This window comes from Coccinella septempunctata, chromosome 5 (assembly GCF_907165205.1).
Source record: "Coccinella septempunctata chromosome 5, icCocSept1.1, whole genome shotgun sequence".
Classification (NCBI taxonomy): domain Eukaryota; kingdom Metazoa; phylum Arthropoda; class Insecta; order Coleoptera; family Coccinellidae; genus Coccinella; species Coccinella septempunctata.
This window is the reverse complement of record NC_058193.1, coordinates 38,511,355-38,531,623: the sequence shown is the minus strand read 5'-3', so window position 1 is coordinate 38,531,623 and position 20,269 is coordinate 38,511,355. Positions and strand designations below refer to the sequence as shown.

Genomic DNA, 20,269 nt, shown 5'->3' with positions numbered 1-20,269 from the left:
ACAAGATACGCTTCGGCTTCACCATTAGAAGTTCAGCTCAGACTCGACATCCAAGATAGATATAAATTTAATTTTGACTAATGGAAGCTTCTACCACTGTTATGTATTCATACTCCCTGAGTTGCATAATATAACATTATTTCGTCTTGAATTATATACGTACGTTCATTTTACTTCACTTTCCTTAGTGAATATGCTCACGAGCATAAGAGAAGCAAGAAAGACTTGGAAAGATATTTCGTTGGAGAGAATATTCCTTTCCTGATATTATTTTGATGAGATGCGTGTTTTTATAATACCACAAATAGGATGTAGTTCTCCAACGCCTATTCTACGAAAGTAGAATGTATTTGAACCAATGAATAATGATTTAATTCAATTTTTTTCAGGTAATATCCACGATCTAACTAGGGCTGTGATGGACATTCCTCCTGGTAGCAATTTCGTATCGCATCATGGTCCAAACAGGACAAGATGGAAAGCGAATATAATCTACAGTGCTATTTTCCTCACCAGCATACTGTCCACCTTTATTCTAGCAACTTCAGCTGAAATCCTGGACACCAATCCAGGTAAGATTCTAAATTCAATCCACTCTCGTCTTTTAAAACAAATTCGCATCTATTGTTACCAACCCCATCATCCCTATTTTCGTCAGAGTGGGTAAGGCAATATAAAAACACATCGTAGTTCATCTCGGCGTATAAAGTCAACATGCGTGCCGAAAACAAAAGGGGTATTTGGTTGAGGGTATGGGTCAGAGGTGTATAAAATATAACACGCTTCACTCAGGATTCTGTAGTTGTTACATTCTGGTCTCTTTGTTCGCACAAAGGGAAAGCTCGCAAAATGCTAATATGGGAGTTAGAGGGAACCCGCCTCTGGTGCTTTTTCCATAAAAAACATGTTTACGTGAGTCACGACAAAGTATTATTTCCCGTTCGGGAAGAGTGTTCCCAGGGATTTATATATCATCATTATCGAAACAGAATGGGGAATATGAATAGGGGCATAGTGTTCTTCTGCGGGAAACATAATTGAAAACAATGATTCATTTCGTCTTACACGTGATCTTATATCGAAGAAAAAATTCAGCAAGGAACTGCAATACTCTGGTTTCTACGAGAGGTGAATTAGAATAAAAAAGGAAGCATTAATGTTAGTCAGCAGCCTCTTCATCTGTGAATACGTTCATAGCTCCAAAATGACATTAATGCTCTATTTTCAACGCATTTGTATGGAATTTAATACAAGAAAAGTTGCTCTCTCAGAATATGTATCACAATCAGACCTATGATGATTTTTCTGGGAGGAACGCGTATCAAGTTAACCTTCGAAAAATTCCCAAAAAAGTTTGGTTCAGTTAAAAAGTCCACAAGACCGAACGGTTGTGCCGAAATGGATGAAATTCTCAGATTTATAACTTAGAGAGTTGCTCTCTCAGAATATGTATCACAATCAGACCTATGATGATTTTTCTGGAAGGAACGCGTATCAAGTTAACCTTCGAAAAATTCCCAAAAAGTTTGGTTCAGTTAAAAAGTCCACAAGACCGAACGGTTGAGCCGAAATGGATGAACTTCTCAGATTTATAACTAGAAGAGTTGCTCTTTCAGAATATGTATCACATTGTTGAAAGTTGAATTCAGATGAAGACGTTGTTACCTGACCAGATCTCAAACAACACGTGACTTCAGAGAACAGTCCTGCGAACTCAGCGAAAATCCCTCTAAGCCAACTTTTCAAACGATGCATTCCCAGTACCTTCTTGACAGTAATTCTTGATGAAAATTTACAGGTGAAACACGGAATCACATTATTCGGTATGCCTACAGCCCACCGTAAATCCTGATTACGCTCCTTATCCCTCGGAGCCCTAACGCAATCCTTACCCCATAAACGAATAAAACTTTACCGCTGAACTCATTCCATACGAAATAAAAGAACTTGCATCCGCCGTTTACCCCTACGGACAAACCGAATGTCTTCTCGCCGAGACGTAGGCAAAATTCTAATATGATCGTTCATTTTTTTTGCAGTTCTATACCGGTTCCTCACCCCCGACAACTCAACCCCCGAAGGGTTCAACAACTGCTCGCAGCCCTGCCTGGTGTCGGATAATGGAACTGTGGGGAATCTCACCAATAAATCTTCGCTTGACTTTTACGTCGACGAACCTCTGGCTGACATCATTTTGCTCGGATTCCTTTCACTGTTCCTCGGTCTTATGATCCTGGTTACCATCATCGGTAAGTGGAGTTTTTTTTCTTAGAGGGAATGGGGGAGGGAATTCAGGGGTATAGTGGTCCATGAGGACTTCACCTCCTCGTTACATACATCATATATTTGCTGTGTAGTCAATAATTTTGTCAACTTTCAGTAAATCATGAAAACTACACAGATGATTTTGAAGTAGTAGTTGAAATTCTCAGAAAACGCTTTGGAAGATACGAACAGCTGAAGAAAGGTCTCGTAAATTGAATACCTTTTCATCAACAGCATAATTACAAACATTTAGATATCTGTATGGTGGAGAACATAAAGAACAGGCTGCAGTATTGTAAGCCTTTTGATCATAGAATAGCTTCTCTATGCTCAACGTCAATCCATCACTATCGATGAATCTAGACATTGCTCTGACACAGAATGCCACCCATCGAAAGTCTCACTATGTTCCTGTTGGACTTCCTGAGGGATTTCACCAAGAGAAGCTTCATGATCAAGATACTGATGCGTCTTCCCAAGGGGCTCTTTCCAGCATACAGGGTGGTGATCAACGAGCACTTCATCGAAACCAACCGCGTCAATCTCCAGCAGAAACCTATCGCCTCCAAGCCAAACAACGTAAAGGAATACTGCTGTCGCCGTTGTCGAAAGATGTGCGAGATGATGGATGATTTAGGCGATGAATCTGATCACGATAAGGCTTTCTTAGTTCCTCAACCACCTCCCCTACCACCGGATCTAGAGGAAGACCTGTCAGAAGCCGGGGATGGTTATACGTTTTGGGATTTGGAGAAGGTGATGCTGAAGCCTGTCGGTACCAGGTCGTTGCCTGAAAAGAAGACGGTCCCCAGTGAACTGCTCCACATCCTGAGGAAGAGGTACTCAGCCATGCATTCTCCGAGTCCTGGAGTATCAAGGAGGCTACGTTATAGTTCTTCGGAGAGCGAGGGATATAGTGACCAGGACAATAGATCGTTCTGTTCTTGAGTTGGAATTTGGGGTGTTTGTTGTATTTTAACCTTGTGAAACCGGAAAATGAGTATATGTTGGGAGATTTCGACGTTTTAATAAAAATGGTACCACCAGAACATCCTGTCCAAATTCTCATAGCTTCTATGGTAAGGTAGACAGCTTTGAGGGTGTGAACATGTCTAGACTCATACCCTGTACTGTTTCATTCCTGCAGTGGGTGGAAAAACCAATTCTTCTGCAAAGATTTGCCTGTCTCTATGAGGGAAGCTGTTCTTCACACTTAATGGCAACTAACACATTATTCAGACACAAAAAGTTCAGATTATATCGGAGTACCTACTCAATCTCATTACTTCTTGGTGTTATATTACAAAAGAATAGCTGTGAAAAGCTAGGGATAAAATTGAGAATAACAAGAACTTCGATAATCCGAAACATGTAGGTTCTCCATCAATCTCATGGTGGATTGACAACACAGATAACATTTTCCGCGTAATTTTTCTTGAGTCGAAGCTCGATGCTTCGTTGTTCGATAAAATTCGAGGTACAGAGCATGCAGCATGATGAATGGAGGCAGGTGGCCTCTGCAACAGACATTCGTTAAGGCAGGCTCGTGTCACATCAATATCCCACAACGTATCTTTTGAAAGTGATTCTGAGGAATGGCTGGAAGCTACAAGAACATAAGGGATTTTACTTTCCGACGATAAATTATGGTCGATTTCAGCCAGGTCCCTGTTATTGAAATTTTTCAGGAGATGTATGGGATGTTGAAGATTATTGTTGGAGAAAGGTATGTGGTATCAATCATTCGAATTTTCTTTTTTTTTGTTATACGCCCCAAACGAATCCATACTGATGAGGTATTGGTGTGTTTTATCATCATGAATTTAGATTTCGTGGCACCTTCTTGGTGTTTTTAGGATCAGTGTTTCTCTCACCATTTGAGTTGTCTTTTTTGAGCCAGATTTTCTGTCAAGAAAGAATTTGGGGAAGCAATCTATTTTGTGTGTTTTTTGCATAATCTTCTTTTATACTTCCACCACTTTGTGTTCGAAAACCCTCATTAAAAAGTAAAACTTCAAGATCTTTGGAGATTTTCGATAATAAATATGTTATTTTTCATTCTTGAATTATCAATTTTTCATCTCAGGACTCTAATGGAATGCTTTAGTTCTTAGAAAGAGCAGCAAATATGCCATTCAAAAGGGGTCAGAGTCCTTGCTCATTTTCGATGAACAAAGTTTGAGTATTGCTGACTATAAATCAGAAAACTTCAGTCGCATCGAGTATACAGGGTGAGGAAGGTTCTACAGCCTGAATTGAAACATCTGGGTGACATCTGGTTCCAAAAGGATGGGGCTACAGCCCACACAACTCGACTGAAAAAAATAGGGTGTTCAAACATCGTCCAAACACCCTGACACACCACAAGTACCCAATAACCGAAGGAATCCAGGTCATACCTCCCGCCATATGTCAAAAAGCGTTGGAAAACTTTCAAAATCAACTACATCAGTACATCGCTCCTGACGGCCGCCATCTTACAGTTATGATTTCCAAAATTTGAGTACAAAAACTATATCTCTTACTGATTCGAATACATAAAACGGTTTGTCTCCAACTTTCACCATTTTTTTCATAGCCATTTGAAAGTCCCCAATCTGCTCTGTAGCTCCCTGTATATAATTTGGATTCACGGCGTTCGAGAAAGCGAATTTCGAAACCAATCGTCCCCGCCTAGCACATCCATCTCACCGATCTCTCCCCCAAAGCACCCCCGAATAATTCATCTGTTTCCTGCTGAACGTACGCCCTCGCAAACCTGCCACCCCATAGAGGTTTCTGGCTAATGCAACAATGCAACGACATCGTATCTGCTGATACGACCGAACCACGAAATGTAAATTCTGCCAGACAGCAATCCCGCATTGAAATAACGTATTGATTGTAATTGGTCCGAACCTCGCGTGTAATGCTTTTCTGAAATATTCATGAGCGTCCCTGCCGAACGAACCTGTTGCGACGTGATTTAAAGTACGGCAAACAAGCTGAGACCAGTTACTGTGATGAATCTTGCAGTGGAAGGGGGTCCGAAGAGTGGGAGATTGTTTCAACTGTCACAATGGTGTATCGGTTCCTGCTGGAATACGATTTTGATCGTAGGGAGAACGCTCATTGTCCCTGAGTTGGACTTTTTCAGTTATTCTTGCAGAATTTACTCCGGAGATTTCAGCATGGCAGCAGCCTTCCCCCTGCTCTTATAATTAATCACTCTGCTAATAATAGATGGAATTGATTGGGTAGAACTGAAACTTAGTTATCTTAACTTGATTCGAATTTATGTGTATGAAACCAGAAATTTCAAACCCTCTGTAGTCAAAATTATTTGATTCTGCTTTCGTTAATCCAGTTATACGTTGCCATCAAGTTTGGGCCATTACTGTTCAATTTATTCGATTTGTTTGACGTATATTCGCTGTTCAATAACGATAAGCAAATTTCGACGTATTTCCCCTAATAGAAAAAGGGGGATGACGGATGGACATTTCGTTATCGAAAATCTGAACGATCAGAAATACATCCGCCATTTTTGGCTCGTTATTTTTAATATGTGATGGGAATTTGAATTGCAGGACGATAGAAAATGTAGGTATTGTCACAATAATACTTGATGTAATGGTTTTTAAAGCATGCGCCCACTTGTAAAGCTGTCGAGAAATTTCAGAGTCCATTAATAAGCTCAGCCAAACTCAAATTTCAATTCTCTAGAGTTTTCATTGGAAGTTGAAGGCTTCAACGACGTACTGTAGAGAAAAAGTGATTTCACGAATAAATTCTACCTAATTGCATTAGGTTCTACATATTTGACCCTGATACAGAATTAAAACACTCTCGTTTCAACAGGAACAGCTTAAAACTACTTAAATTCATCCTAGAATAACTGGAAGAAAAAATTCTGTGAAAGCAATACAATGCCAACTGTTTGTAATAAATCTCGCTTGGAGGTGTAAAATTCCTTAATTCAGCGTGATATATCGTTTTACCTTCATTTGCTTGGGGTAATAAACTCCCACTTCGAGTTTGAATGACAAATTTTGTGTGGGTTTTGTGGCAGTACTACGATAACGAATGTATGAATTAATTGCTGAGTTTGAGGCAGTGGGTTATGTGGTCTGGCTGCTAATTTTTTTCGACAAATATTGATCATTTTACCACAAACAAGAAATGTTTTATTTGCAGTGAAAAATAGAGCATTCTTCACGTGAAAACTGTGCTTATTATGGACTTCATTTCAAAAAACAAGGTTCAGATGTATAGTTTCCATAGGAAAATTTGTAGAATTCTGATATCCAGAAAGGTAAATTCCAGGCAGAAGCAATATTCCTCGAGTCGCAACCCTGGAACCTGGTCTTATATTTCTTTTTCACATTCGGTTCGGAACGATGAGGAAATAACGCGTTTTCCAGGACAAACTACCCATCCCTGGGCATTACTATTCACGGACAGTCGTTGCTGGAACTTTATTGCAGGTTTTTTATCGCACAAATGGGCTCATTATTAGGTTTTCTTGTTTACGCGAAACTGCTGCCATGTTTTCATAATGTATTATGACAGAAAACACGAGATCGGATTTCAGATGTTGAAATGGTGGCAATTCGACGATTGCTGGTGGATCGTAAAGCTTTGCGATATTCTCCAGGTACTCTGCAGTGGGCAAACATAATCATAACTGGGGTTTCAGCGAGAAAAATTAGGTGATAACGCTTATAACCCCTTCCATCTGCATTAAAGTTTATACGTACTAAACTCTTGGCCTTATTCTGTGTATATTCACATTATACCTTCTCAGCATCATTTCCCTACACATTTTATCGTGGACCCGAAACGATACTGATCTCTCCTGATTAAACTGGTCGTCTCATTTGGATTTTCAAATGGGAGCATTTCCTCTTACTCCAGCTCACTATGCAAAACTGACAGAGTGGTTGGGAATAAAAAGGAGATTTGATATCTTTCGACTAGCGAAGATTGCACTGCCTTTCCAGAGGAATTATAATAAAATTTTCAGTACGGAATTGAATTGAATAGTCGAAAGCATGTGTGATGCAGCAATTTCTACAAATGAGATTGGAAAGCTTTGGGAGTTATAAAATCAGCGAGCAATTTCGAGATTAATCTTGAGGTTGAATCGTTACCTACCTACATTATCTTCTTGTTGATGTTTCAAGGGTTGAAGTGAAGATTTGACTGGGGTATTTTGTTCAGAACTAAAGCTTTCCCGCCATGAAAAAAAATATTCCAAAAATACAGCTGTGACGGGCTGGTTTATCCTCATATTCTCAGCTCTCTAACTTCGACTTCAAGGTATGTTAAGGGTTCTCCTCGGTAATTTTTTCACCCCTTCCTCCTAGTGTTCGAATAACCGGAATTCCTTTTCCATTGAATATCGCAACCCTCGCCTTTCCTTGCCCCTGACAACACGAAAAAATAATCAACAACTTTTAAGAGAGTCCGAAACTCCTGGGCTGACATGCCTGCCGAAAACTTCTTTCAAATTTCGTCTTTGTCGGGGACCTCGAGAAGTTTCAATGGATTTCTTGAGAGGCAGCGGAGTGATTGTGAAACCCCGAACAACGCCAGAATTAATTCTGTTATTCGACGGCGTTCTTAGAGAAAAAAAAGTTTGAGGACGATCGACGAGAGCATTGTCGCGAAAAATCACTGGGTGTCGATAGGATATTGTTTGTATTGAAACTTTTCGATTTCGAAATTTGTATCGTCTAGGTGTATCTTGGGAAGAAGTGAATAATAAAAGATGAAATCGGTGAACAAGTATTAACTCGGAAAAATTTTCAAGCTGAGAGTCGATCTGCATCTCGCTGTACTTTGATCATCGTAGAATTTCAAACCTCCCCGTCTGTTATGTAAATCCGTGTGGCGAAAGAATATACGAGGCGTGATGTTCGACTTCAATTCAATTTAACATCCACGACCATAACGCCAGACGCCTGTTTGTGTAAAGAGAGAAACAAAATTTCCCAACTGGATAAAATTTCACCGCGTTATGCCGTTATGTTAAACTGGATTTTCCGGTCCGGAATAGCATTCTGCGCTGGGTAATGCAATATAGCAACGAATTCTCCATTATTGGCTTCGAAACGGAAGCCGTTCGCTATAGATGGATGGCAGTAACAGGGTGTCCCTCAAGGGTCATTAGCTGGGGCTGTTCGAATGAGCTCCATGAATGTTTCGCATAAAACCGAACTCCAAGAGATCATCCAGAGTCCGAAATTGTATCATCAAGTGCTGCCAGGATCAACAGTGATATTTCAACCCATCTATAAATTATATGTATCGACTGTATGCTAGGGAATATTAAGATCTTCTTCTTGGGAGAGGATCAGCCTCTTTAGTCTTATTGATCCATGTGTATGACCTACCAGCACCTATAAAAGTTACTTATTATTAAAATATCATCAAATAAAAGAACCACCAAAGCTACAGGAAGAAGGTAACACTAAAATCGAGAGGCTAAACCAAGGTTTGTTGGGAGCAGGGTTGAAAAATCATTATTAAACTTCACGAAGAAAACAGGGGTTTCTTCGAGACTTGGCCAAATAAAGATATTTCTTTGTCCTTGCAAATGCAAGCTTTTCCCGACATTAAAATGAGCTGATCTCAGCATCCATGCAAGTTATGGATTCAAAAAGCTAAGACAGACAGCTGTGAATTGGACCTTTTCCTGACAGTTTCCTAGTCTTTTGGACATTTGCATTCTCTTCTGGTAAGACTCTCTCGATAGCAACTTGAAGAGCTCCAGTAGCTATAAAAATGGGTCTGGACATATGCTGATTTTTTTACATATAGATTGATCCTTCGTGAATAGAATGGTCCAACTTTCATCAAGCTGTAGCGTGCATTTTGAAAGTTATGATTTTTCCCGCGAAGGTTCGAAATTTTGAATTTTCCATCGACCATAACTTGAAAAGTAATTTTTTTTTAAAATATCTGTTTGCATTTTCGTCATCTACGCCCTCAAATTAGGTAAGAGTATCAATTTGATCTTAATCGAAGTCAAAAAATATTTTTCGAAAAATCGAATTTTTTCCATACATATGTATGGAAAATTTGTCAAAAAATTCATCGTCTCCGATTTTCACCAAAATCGAACAATTTACTAAATCGAGGTCGTAGATTACGAATATGCAAACAGATTTTTTCTATGAGGATTATTTTTTAAATTATGGTCGAAGGAAAATGCGAAATTTCAAACCTTCGCGGAAAGAATCATAAAATCTAAACTATATGCTATAGCTGAATAAAGGTTGGGCCTTTTTATTTGCAAAGAATCAATTTATATGCAAAAAATTAGCATATGTCCAGTCCAGTGTTTTTCTAGCTGTTATAGCTCTTCAAAGTTGACCAAATTTTTCCAATTTCCGTGATACCAAATGTAAGCTTTTCTGGACATTAAAATGAGCTGATCCCAGCATCCATTCAAGTTATGGATTCAAAAAGCTAAGACAGACAGCTGTGAAGTTGACCTTTTCCTGAAACTTTCCTAGTCTTTTGGTCATTTGCATTCTCTTCTGGTAAGACTCTTTCGATAGTACACAGATCATCAAAGATCAAGAACATTTTCTAAGTATATTGAGTTACTGCTTGTATCTGTTATGAAGAAGAGTAGTTTTTACAACAGAAAAAACCCAAAGTTAGTTTTTGAAATTTCATACCTTTAAGTATAACTTCCTGCTATAAGATTGTTCGGAAAATTCATCCTGAAAGAGATGCAGAGCAGAAGATTGAGCAGAAATCAATGCTTCTGGTGATGCCTACTACATAGTGCTCTACAATTTTCTTCTGTGGAAATTTTTCCTTCTTTCTTTCACCCATGCTATCAGATGTATCCCCATTCAACATGAATCATTATAAACAGGAATCAGAATCGTCCCCAATTACTCCGTGTAATGAATCCTGCGACCCCAAATGTACTGAATCCTCCGAAACGCTGATACCGACCTGATATACGACCTAGGTTAGACCTATTTAAGTTGGATAATTGTTTTCCAAGCACCCTGGACTGGCGGAGGGTTCGGTGATACATTCCGTCTAATGACCGTCTTAATGAAGTTGATAAGTCCTCGGATACCGACCGGGAAGACCCTACCTTCGCAGGAGGACGCACCCTCAGGATATCCCCAAAGACTTGTTGAATATTGTCCGTGTATTGGTTCATACCAAAATGGTATCAGCTTTCTTTCATCGGTTCTGATATTGGATTTTATTCTATTCCATTCTATGTGACAAAAGAAAATAGAGCTCCCACTATTAATGAACTTTTTACAGCAATTGTTATGTGAACATGTGTGGTCTTCAGAATGTTTATGTAATTTCTCATTATTACCTTCATAAAAATGTGTTTTCACCTTGCTTTTTTCTTGCAGGAAATGTATTTGTCATTGCGGCCATCCTCCTAGAGAAGTACCTACAAAATGTGGCAAACTATCTTGTCGTGTCTCTAGCTGTGGCCGATCTGATGGTAGCCTGTCTGGTAATGCCCTTAGGAGCTGTTTATGTGGTAAGTGGAGAATAATATTTGTCGAAGACTGAACAGAATTACAGTCATTGCCTCAAAAACTACAAATATAAAGAGTACCCGATCGATATATTGAAAAATTCTTAGCCTACTATAGAACCAAACAAAATTTCCAAAATATTTTATTTCTCAACATATTTTTCTTCTTGCTCTGCAAACCAGACCTCCACAGCTTTCATTATCTCCTCGTTGGAAGAAAATTTACGACCTTTTCAACTTTTTTTCAGTTGAGGAAAGAGATTATAGTCGGATGGAGCCAAATCTGATGAATAAGGGGGTGTTCTAGTAATTCAAACCCCAAATCACGAATTGTTTGCATGGCAACATGAGATTTGTGTTGTCTTGCGTTGTCTTGCAGAAACGAAACACCTTTGGATAGCTTTCCACGTCTTTTCTCTTGAATATTTTCCCGTAGAGTGGTCAGTAATTTCGAATAGTAATCTCCGGTTATTGTTTTATCCTCATCCAAAAAATCAATCATGATTACTCCATGGCAATACCAAAAAACTGGAGCAAGAACTTTTCCAACAGATTTTTGGACACGAAACTTTTTAGGTCTTTGAGAACCTTCATAATCTATTGCTTCTTATTTTAATCATTTCTTATAATGAAATCAATTCAGATGATATTCTGGTTGTTTTTCTATATGAAAGAGAACACGAGTTAAAATCTCATTGAGGTATGTTTAAGGATCCTTACAATACATAGTTGATATCATGAAAACTGCTTCATATTCTGCGATCAGATTCACTGAATTCAACAAAGATATGTGTGTCTTCCCCATGGCCATATCATCCCCTAGATATCACATTCCCAGCAGAGTGAACCTACAAACTCCTGGAAGTGTCAACTCGAATCTATTTAATTATGACTGGCTTGGTGGTTGACTGGTTAACCGTTTCGGCTGCAGGTGTAGAATTTGCTCGACGTCTTTATTAAATTGGATTATTTCTGCAACTTCTGTGCCCGGTACTCGCCCAAGTGTAGCTCCATATCCTTAATATTACATTAGTGAGTTAGGCAAGTTTCCAAGGAAGTGACTGGAAAAGCTTATTTATCCTACGTGTTACGGTTCAGCGATGAAATATGGATGTGGATGACATCGAGTAGGGGCGGCACTAATTTATATGCATCGATGTTACTGAAGACTGGTTAGCTCCAGCTTTCCTTATGTGATTGAGGCTGATGCTTGGAAATAAAGGAGATGGATCAAAGGATGTTTCTATTGGCACGTCAAAGACAGATAAGAAATTGGCAGTCGGTTGATAACATAACATTTGTTTTTTTCTAGGTCCCATCCTAATTTTTTTTGACCTACATCGACCCGATTTCATTTTTTGATAGAATCAAGGTCGTAGATCGCGAATATGTAATTAGTTTCTTTTTATGATCAGTAGTTTAACAAAAAAACGGAAAATTTCGGAAAAATAGGTCAAATTTAAAGAGCTACAGTAGGTAGAAAAATGGGTATGGACCGATGCTGATTTTTTACATATAGATTGATCCTTCGCATGAATAGAATGGTCCAATTTTCATCAAGTTGTAGCGTACAGTTTGAAAGTTATGAATTTTCCCGCGAAGGTCCAAAATTTCGAATTTTCTATCGACCATAACTCGAAAATTAATTTTTTTTTAAAATATCTGTTTGCATTTTAGTGATCTACGCCCTCGAATTAGGTAAGAGTATAAATTTGGTTCAGATCGGAGTCAAAAATTTTTTTTATAAAATTCGAATTTTTTCCATACATATGTATGGAAAATTTGTCAAAAAATTCATCGTCTCTGATTTCCACCAAAATCGAGCTATCAACTAATTCGAGGTCGTAGATTACGAAAATGCAAACAGATTTTTTCTATGAGGATTATTATTTAAGTTATTGTCGACGGAAAATCCGAAATTTTAGACCTTCGCGGAAAAAAATCATAAAATCTAAACTGTATGCTATAGCTGAATGAAAGTTCGACCTTTTTATCTGCAAAAGATCAATCTGTATGTAAAAAAATCAGCATATGTCCAGTCCAATTTTCCTAGCTGGTGTAGCTCTTCAAAGTTGACCAAATTTTTCCACAAAAACACGTTTTTCTGTTGAAATACTGATCCTAGAAGAAAACTAATTGCTTATTCGTGATCTACAACCTCGAACCAACCAACAAAACGAATTCGAGATGAGATAGGTCGAAAAAAAATTGAACGGGAATTGGAAAAAAAGTATTTTTAAATCCTATCCAAATTTCGAAAAAATAGGTCAACTTTGAAGAGCTACAGTAGCTAGATAAATGGGTCTGGACAGATGCTGATTTTTTTACATATAGATTGGTCCTTCGTGAATGGAACTGTCCAATTTTCATCAAGCTGTTGAGTTTTCCATAGACCACAACATCTTTGTTGAACTCATGGTTGTTCCAAACTCAAGTGACAATATTTAACAAATATTGGAGTTTTTGGAGCACTTTTTGACTGCAAATAGCCGTAAAAAGCAGATTCCCCATCTTGTCAGTAGCGAACCATTTGAAAGAGAAAGGAGCAAAGTCAGTAAAGGGAGTAAATAATTGTGGACCCTATTTCATGGAATTGTAGGTTATGAAATTGTTTCTCGAGGCCTTTCAAACTTCACAACCAATAGCCTGAGACATTATATAAGACTTATATAAAGAAATTTGATAAGCAAAGCGTGATTTGCAAGAAAAATCACGACCCCATTCAATCTTCCAAAACAGCAAATAACCTCCCCTTTCCACCAATAAGCAATCATACCTTGAAGCCCCTTATTAATTCGGCACAGATTCATGTTGGTCCCGACATTCATTATCGTTCGTTATAATCTATTTCCACATGCTCCCACCCTATTAGAACAGAAACAATAATATCGACCTTATCCCCCATAATAGGTATCGCGTATAGTGGATTTGATTGTTCCCGGGAAGCAGCCAAGATGTCGACTTCAAAGATCTGTCTCTAATCAGGTTATCCGGAAAATACATTTAGTTTCCCATTCGGCGAAATCGAGTTAACCTTGCCTAAGAGGATCTTAACTCCCTATACGAGGGGTGGTTCGGAAGATCCGAATTGGAATTAGGCCGGAATTGTTCGTCAGTTTTCATAGGATTAGTTGCGATTGAACATCGACGTAGGCGAGATCTGATATTGGGGAAACTATAAGCAAACGCAAGTTTGGATGTGTTTTTTCGGTATTGCAAGCTCGATGTGACTCAGGCCAAGTTTGAGTATTGTTTTGAGTTGTTTATCCGAAGTAAAAATGCTGAATATACGAGGATGTATTGATATCTAGTTAGCCCAGACTAGTTCCATGCATAAACAAAATATTGCGTTACCATAGCAACGAAAAATACCTCATTAGAAGTGTCAGTGTCAATTTTGAGGTCAAAAAATCAAACCATGGCAATGAATTGAAAGAAAGAAAATGTCCACCGAAATTGTGAAAATCGAAAAATTGTAGTATCGAGCCATCATTAAGTAGCTCTATTTAAAAAGGTTAAGAGGTAAGCAGATGTGCGAAGATATGCTCAATATCCTTGGTGATCAATGTCCTTCGTATGCGACCGTGAAAAATTGGACTGCAAGCTTCAAAAGAGGTTAATTTTCCATTGAAGATGATGACCGATCGGGAAGGCCAGTTTCTGTGTCAGTCCCGGAAAATATCGATGCAGTTCATGACATGATTTTATCAGACTGCATATTTCATACGAATGCGTTCATCATATAGTTCACGTCAATTTGGGCATGAGAAAAATTGCTGCAAAATGGATCCCCAAATGTTTAATGTGCAAGGGTAAAAGCAGCGCGTTCGATCTGTTCTCAATTTGAAAACGATGTAGACTTCTTGAACCGAATAGTTACTATGGATTATACTTCGGTACATTTCTACGATCCAGAAACAAAGCAAAAATCGATGGAATGGCGACACTCTGGTTCTCCAAGACCTAAGAAGTTTCGTGTCCAAGAATCTGCTGGATAAGTTTTTGCTTCAGTTTTTTTGGGATTGCCATGGAGTAATCATGATTGATTTTTTGGATAAGGGTAGAACAATAACCGGAGATTACTATTCGACATTACTGACCACTCTACGGGAAATTGAAGAGCAAGCAGTGCTTATTATAGAACAGCAGTTTGTGCAATATGCCATTTCGACGATTTGAATCCAAAGAAAAGAAAATAGGCTCACGAAATTGCTCGAAATAGATTAATCGTATTCGGAAACCTACTGTCAATCGAAACCTAAGTTGGTCTTATCCCACTGGCTTGATCTTTTGTGCGTTCATGTTTATTTTTGAAGAATCACACCTAACCTAATCCTAAACTGGGCCAGCCACACCCCAAATCTTTATTTCCCAAGCGTTTTTCGAACTGTCTCGTGAGTTTCGTTTACTGTGCCAAACCTTACCTCATGAGCTAGTTTCTTAGACAACCATAGGTCTCTCTGTAGGTACTGAAGTTCCTCGGAATATTCTTGATGTATCCCAACCCTTGGAGACTGCATTATAGTGCTTCTCTGTCACATTATACACTATTCTTGTTTTAATGTTGGTATGTTTTCCACCTACATTCAAAGTAAAAGTGTTTTTCTCGCCAATGTTGGCAAATAATTGTCCGCATTTATCAATGGTAAGGACAGTACTGAAGTATACTCGTGACACCCTGTATTTTTTATGAACGCCTGAAAGAACGACATCCTGAATAGCGCAGGGGAAAAAGCCGGACTCAGCTGTTGCTTTTATTTCACCACCGCTCCACATTTCGACTCGCAACAGATTTCAATCGATGCTTTCAAACTTCCTCCGATCGTAAAGTGTCCAATTTTCCATTTATCACCGAGATTGACTGCTTTCCACGTCGGCGGCTCCGTGAGTGGCGATTTCTAAACGCCATCTGACAATTTTCCGCCAAGTCCGAACCCCAAGCCCAATACCTATGCACTCAGCGCCGAAGAATATCCCCTCTGAAAAGATAAAAGTATCCGGAGAGCATCTGGCGCGGAAGCCCCATCCACTAATGACTTCAGCCCAAACATGTAGCGGTTTCTGGCGTTAAAATTCGCGGTTTTTCTTTATTTGCGTCGATTATGCAGGAAACGTTGCGATTATAGTCACGTCGACGGTCCAGCGTTTGCCAGCGATGGTGAGGTTTGAGCTTCTTGCAATTTTCGTGCCGCGTGATTCGGTTTCATGGCAATTAGAAGTCCAATTGCCCATCTGGAGATTTTTTCTCTTGAAGACGCGTCAAGAATGAAGGTGGGTATCGTTGTATTGCATTCGGAGCTGGCAGAAGTGGAGAATTTCAAATTGATCCATTCTGGAAGAGAGTGGTACGCTTAGAGAATATGCTTAGCAAATTTTTTATACAAAAACGGTTGGAGTCAGAGAGAGAAGAATAGTTCTTGTGAAATGCTATCTGAGGAAATTGAAGTTGCTGGACTTGAATATTTTAGATTATCATGATTGCAGTTAAGTTTGTTAAGTCAATTAACTGCCCAATTTACTGATGAAGCCTTGGCATCACTGATGACAACCCCATGGTTTCCGCATGGACTCCAGCATCATCCAGCAAATAACGCACGGGACTTTTGAACTACGATGCATCCGTGCGAATGAATAATTACCGGGGAGTGCAACTGCCCTGTGGAAATACTCCCTACTTTGACATTTTTTTTTGGTTTTCGAATTCGGTCTCATTTAGTCGTGGGGAAGGACAGTCCACCAATTTGCATCGCTTTTTTTTAGTCGAATAGAGGGAAATTTCCGTTCCTGGTCGTCGACGTTGCTTTTTTATTAGGGTAATGAAAACTGGACCCGACCAACCAGACCTACCGTGTGATCCTGAGCTCTTTTATACTTTATGAGATGTCCTGGTCCACCTTTTACGTTTCAGCATCTGTTGAATATTACGCAGATGTTCCGAACGACAAAAACGGGTATCTTTTCGCTTGCCGGTATTGAAATGCGCGTTTGATTTCGCAACTGATTGGTCTCGACATCTGTCTCGTTTTCTTCCGCTTCGTAGCCTATTTTTGGAACCCAAATCGGTATATGGGCGAATCGCTGCATGCTTGTTTCATTCCGGTTTGATTGAAACCCTTTTGACGTTCAGACGTTCACTTCACCGCACGAAGAATGCGTAAAACCCTGTGTAATAATCTTGGAATTATTCGAAACATCATATCTATATGTGTTTCTGAGCCTAAGGAAAAACGAAGTGAAAATAACCTGCTCTGATAAGGCCATATCTGTTAAACGCATCTTAACTGTAATTCCCTTGAACGATCTGGACTCCTCTGGGATAACAACAGCAACTTTCAAGATATGATAAGACTCCCCCTGACTGTTCGATCCAAAAACAAAGCCATAGCCTCCTCCCCTGCATCCCTTTTACCACTTGTTAAATGGAGAGGAAGTTTAAACCCACAATGATGAGAATTTCCATGTAAACGAGTATCTTCTGGCCCTTTGAGACATGGTGAACCATATTCTTCTCAATCCAGAGTTGTGCATTTCCTGACAGAAGCTGTTGATGTTGATGTGAGCCCAAAGAGGCATTCAGACCAAGCTGGAAATGATCACTTTTTCGCCAACTGGTGAATCTTGGTTGAATCCCGAAACTCCTAGAAGTTTCTTTTATAGCTCTCTCTATAGTTGGTGACTATCCATGCCTGGAGTGTAGAAGGATCTGGAGGTCACAGGAGGACACGATTTATTCTCGGTAAAGGGATACAGCAATGAATGAATGAGTAATAAAATTCTCTGCTGGTGTGAAAACCCGGGGGGGCAGAACGTACTCAGAGGTGAACTGCCGTTTTTATCTAACTTGCCAGTGTCCACCACTACTGTTAGTACGAATCTCTGACAGAAGCTGTTGATGTTGATGTGAGCCCAAAGAGGCTTTCGGACTAAGCTAGAAATGACCACTTTTTCGCCAACTCGTGAATCTGGAATCAAGTGATCAAGAAATTCTTGGTTGAATGTCGAAACTCCTAGAAGTTTCTTTCATAGCTCTCACAGCATAGTAAGATGATGTTTGGGGCCATAATGTTTTCAAATCCGTATGAAAAGTGAGTTGTCTATGTCACGAAATGAACTGGAATTTTCTTCAAGAGGAAAAATCTCTCTCGGGTGACATTCCAACTGGAAGAAATTCCTGGAGACGTCGCTCTCCATAGAAAATGAGATTTGAAGATAGCGTCAGATTCCACGGCAAGGATAAATAGTTCGAATTTATGTGATCTGGTTGGGCGGTCGGCCAGAGAATTCTCCACCGGATTTTCTCCCATTATTCAACTTCGAGGTGTTTGCAGGTGAATCGGGGAATTTATAATGGAGCTCAATCGATACGTTGTGAATAACAAAACCGCGCTAGGAGCAGACATAGTTACACGTAGTAAAGGCGCAATCTTATCCTCCATATTTTCATAATCCGGTGATTTGGCCCAATTTTATTCCGAACGCAGATGCGATCTTTTCCGATTTTCCATCTGAAGATTGAGCCGATAACGAACCGTGAAACACCCTTCCGCGCGATTAGCGCTAAACCCTCTCCCGCAGAAGGGCGCGAGACGCCCCTGGGTCTACCAAACCGCCCTGGGCATGTGTTTTGAAAGTCCATTCTGCTAATGGAATTTGATGAGGACCGGTAGAGACGGAGGGCGAGGCCAGATTCCATATTATTCCCTCCTTGTTGAATTAAAGAACATTTTTGCCGAGGCTCAGCGGCCAGAAGATTCGTTTCCTTGGGTCGGGAACGGTTGATTGAACAGCGTAGTTCAAGGGAATGAGCCTCGAAGGTGGAGAGACGTATTGTGTGGAAAATAACCGGGTTAGGAAGCGGGTTTATTCCCGGCTCTTAGTGTGGAGGTTCACGGGAGATTTGAGGCGTTTTAATGGCTGGGAAAGCCGATGAATACCACGAATGACTAGCGGAATTGTGGCGGCGGAATCGATCGGAAATTTTTTATTCGATTCATGAAAATCTAGGCGCTTATTAACAATATCCTGGAGATGGTCTATCCGAAATAATCACAGATTCTCGACATGAAACTGTGTTTTCGTTTTTTAATGACAATGACGAATTATAAATTCAAAATCAAGGTCGTCCAGAGTCGAGAGGTGAGACAGCATCCTTTGCCACAATTCGTGTTCCACCCCACTGTCAGTACGATTCGGACACCTATAAACATATATACGAAGCTTTAGGTCTCAGACTCAATATTGACAAAACTAAAATCCTGGTAAGTCCGCCAGAAAACCTTCAAACAGATATCAACCTGGAGGATGAAACTCTGGAAAAAGTCGAGCAGTTCAAATACTTGAGAAGCTTCATAAATACTAGGGCTAACCTAGACACGGAAATACACAACCGTTTTAATTCGGCATCACGGGCATTCTGAAAGCTAAAGGTCAGAGTGTTTCAAAATCACGACCTCAATCTGAAGACCAAGACAGCTGTTTACTAAGCAGTGGTCCACCCATCGCTTCTTTACGGAAGCGAAAGCTGGAGGCCATACAGGCGACATATTAGACAGCTTGAACAAACGCAACAATGTCATCTAAGACAAATAATGCACATCAGATGGTTCCACAAAGTTTCAAATGCAGGAGTCTTGCAGCACGCGAGTGGTATAACAATTGAGACTCAGAGTAACGAAGGTCCGACTCTGAAGGAGCGGCCACATGTAGGATGCAAGACATAAGATTCCCCAAAATAGCTCTGTATGGCAAATTGACAGAGGGTGCCCGGAAACCAGGAGGCCAGTATAAACGGTTTGAGGATCAATCCCTAAAATCAGTTAATGCCGATCATCACTGGGACCAACTAGCGTTAGACAGATCACAGTGGATGTTTTTGATCCATAGTTATAATGGAGACTCGAGAAGGATACAGCGGCGGCCAGATCTGGTTGGTGACTACCCATGCCGGAGTCTGGAAAGACCTGTAGGTCACGGTTGGGTATCTTCAGTCACAGGAGGGCACCCAGTCGCAAGTAGCCCTAAGAAATTATAAGTTTGATCGCACCGATAGTTTTGTATTTGAGTCTTTCTGTAGATTTATTCTCGGTGAAGGGATACAGCAATGAATGAATGAGTAATACTGTTCTCTGCTGGTGTGAAAACACGGGACGCAGAACGTACTCAGGGGTGAACTGCCGTCTGTTTTTTTTCCCAACTTGCCAGTGTCTACCACTACGAATCTCTGCCGGTGTGAAACCCAGGGGGAACAGAAGCCTTCAGAGGTGAACCGTCGTGTTTCTGTGCCGTCTTGCTCAAACCCTATCCCTGCTGAGTTTCTTTGGTTCCCTTGGCCTGTTCTTTCCGTTCTTGAAAAATAAAAAAAATTTTTCGAGATGATTCTGGTTCCTGTGACACTCGGTATACAAAAATTTACTTTCATCTTTATAAACCATCTGGATAAATTCCTATAGGATCACCTCGTATGCCTTTCGCCTGGAGAAATCAAATACTGAT

The 20,269-nt window shown here is 39.9% G+C and overlaps 1 protein-coding gene across 1 annotated transcript in view; it reads left to right on the top strand.

The window, feature by feature from the left end:
- The first annotated feature begins 393 nt into the window (after window positions 1-393).
- The window catches only part of LOC123314398 (5-hydroxytryptamine receptor-like), a 31,936-nt gene continuing 12,060 nt past the window's right edge, over window positions 394-20,269 (top strand). Inside the window, exons 1-3 of the mRNA XM_044899680.1 lie at window positions 394-572; window positions 2,040-2,249; window positions 10,647-10,780. Of these exons, the coding sequence (XP_044755615.1) occupies window positions 419-572; window positions 2,040-2,249; window positions 10,647-10,780 (498 nt within the window). The 5' untranslated portion in view covers window positions 394-418. The remainder of the gene's footprint in view (window positions 573-2,039; window positions 2,250-10,646; window positions 10,781-20,269) is intronic.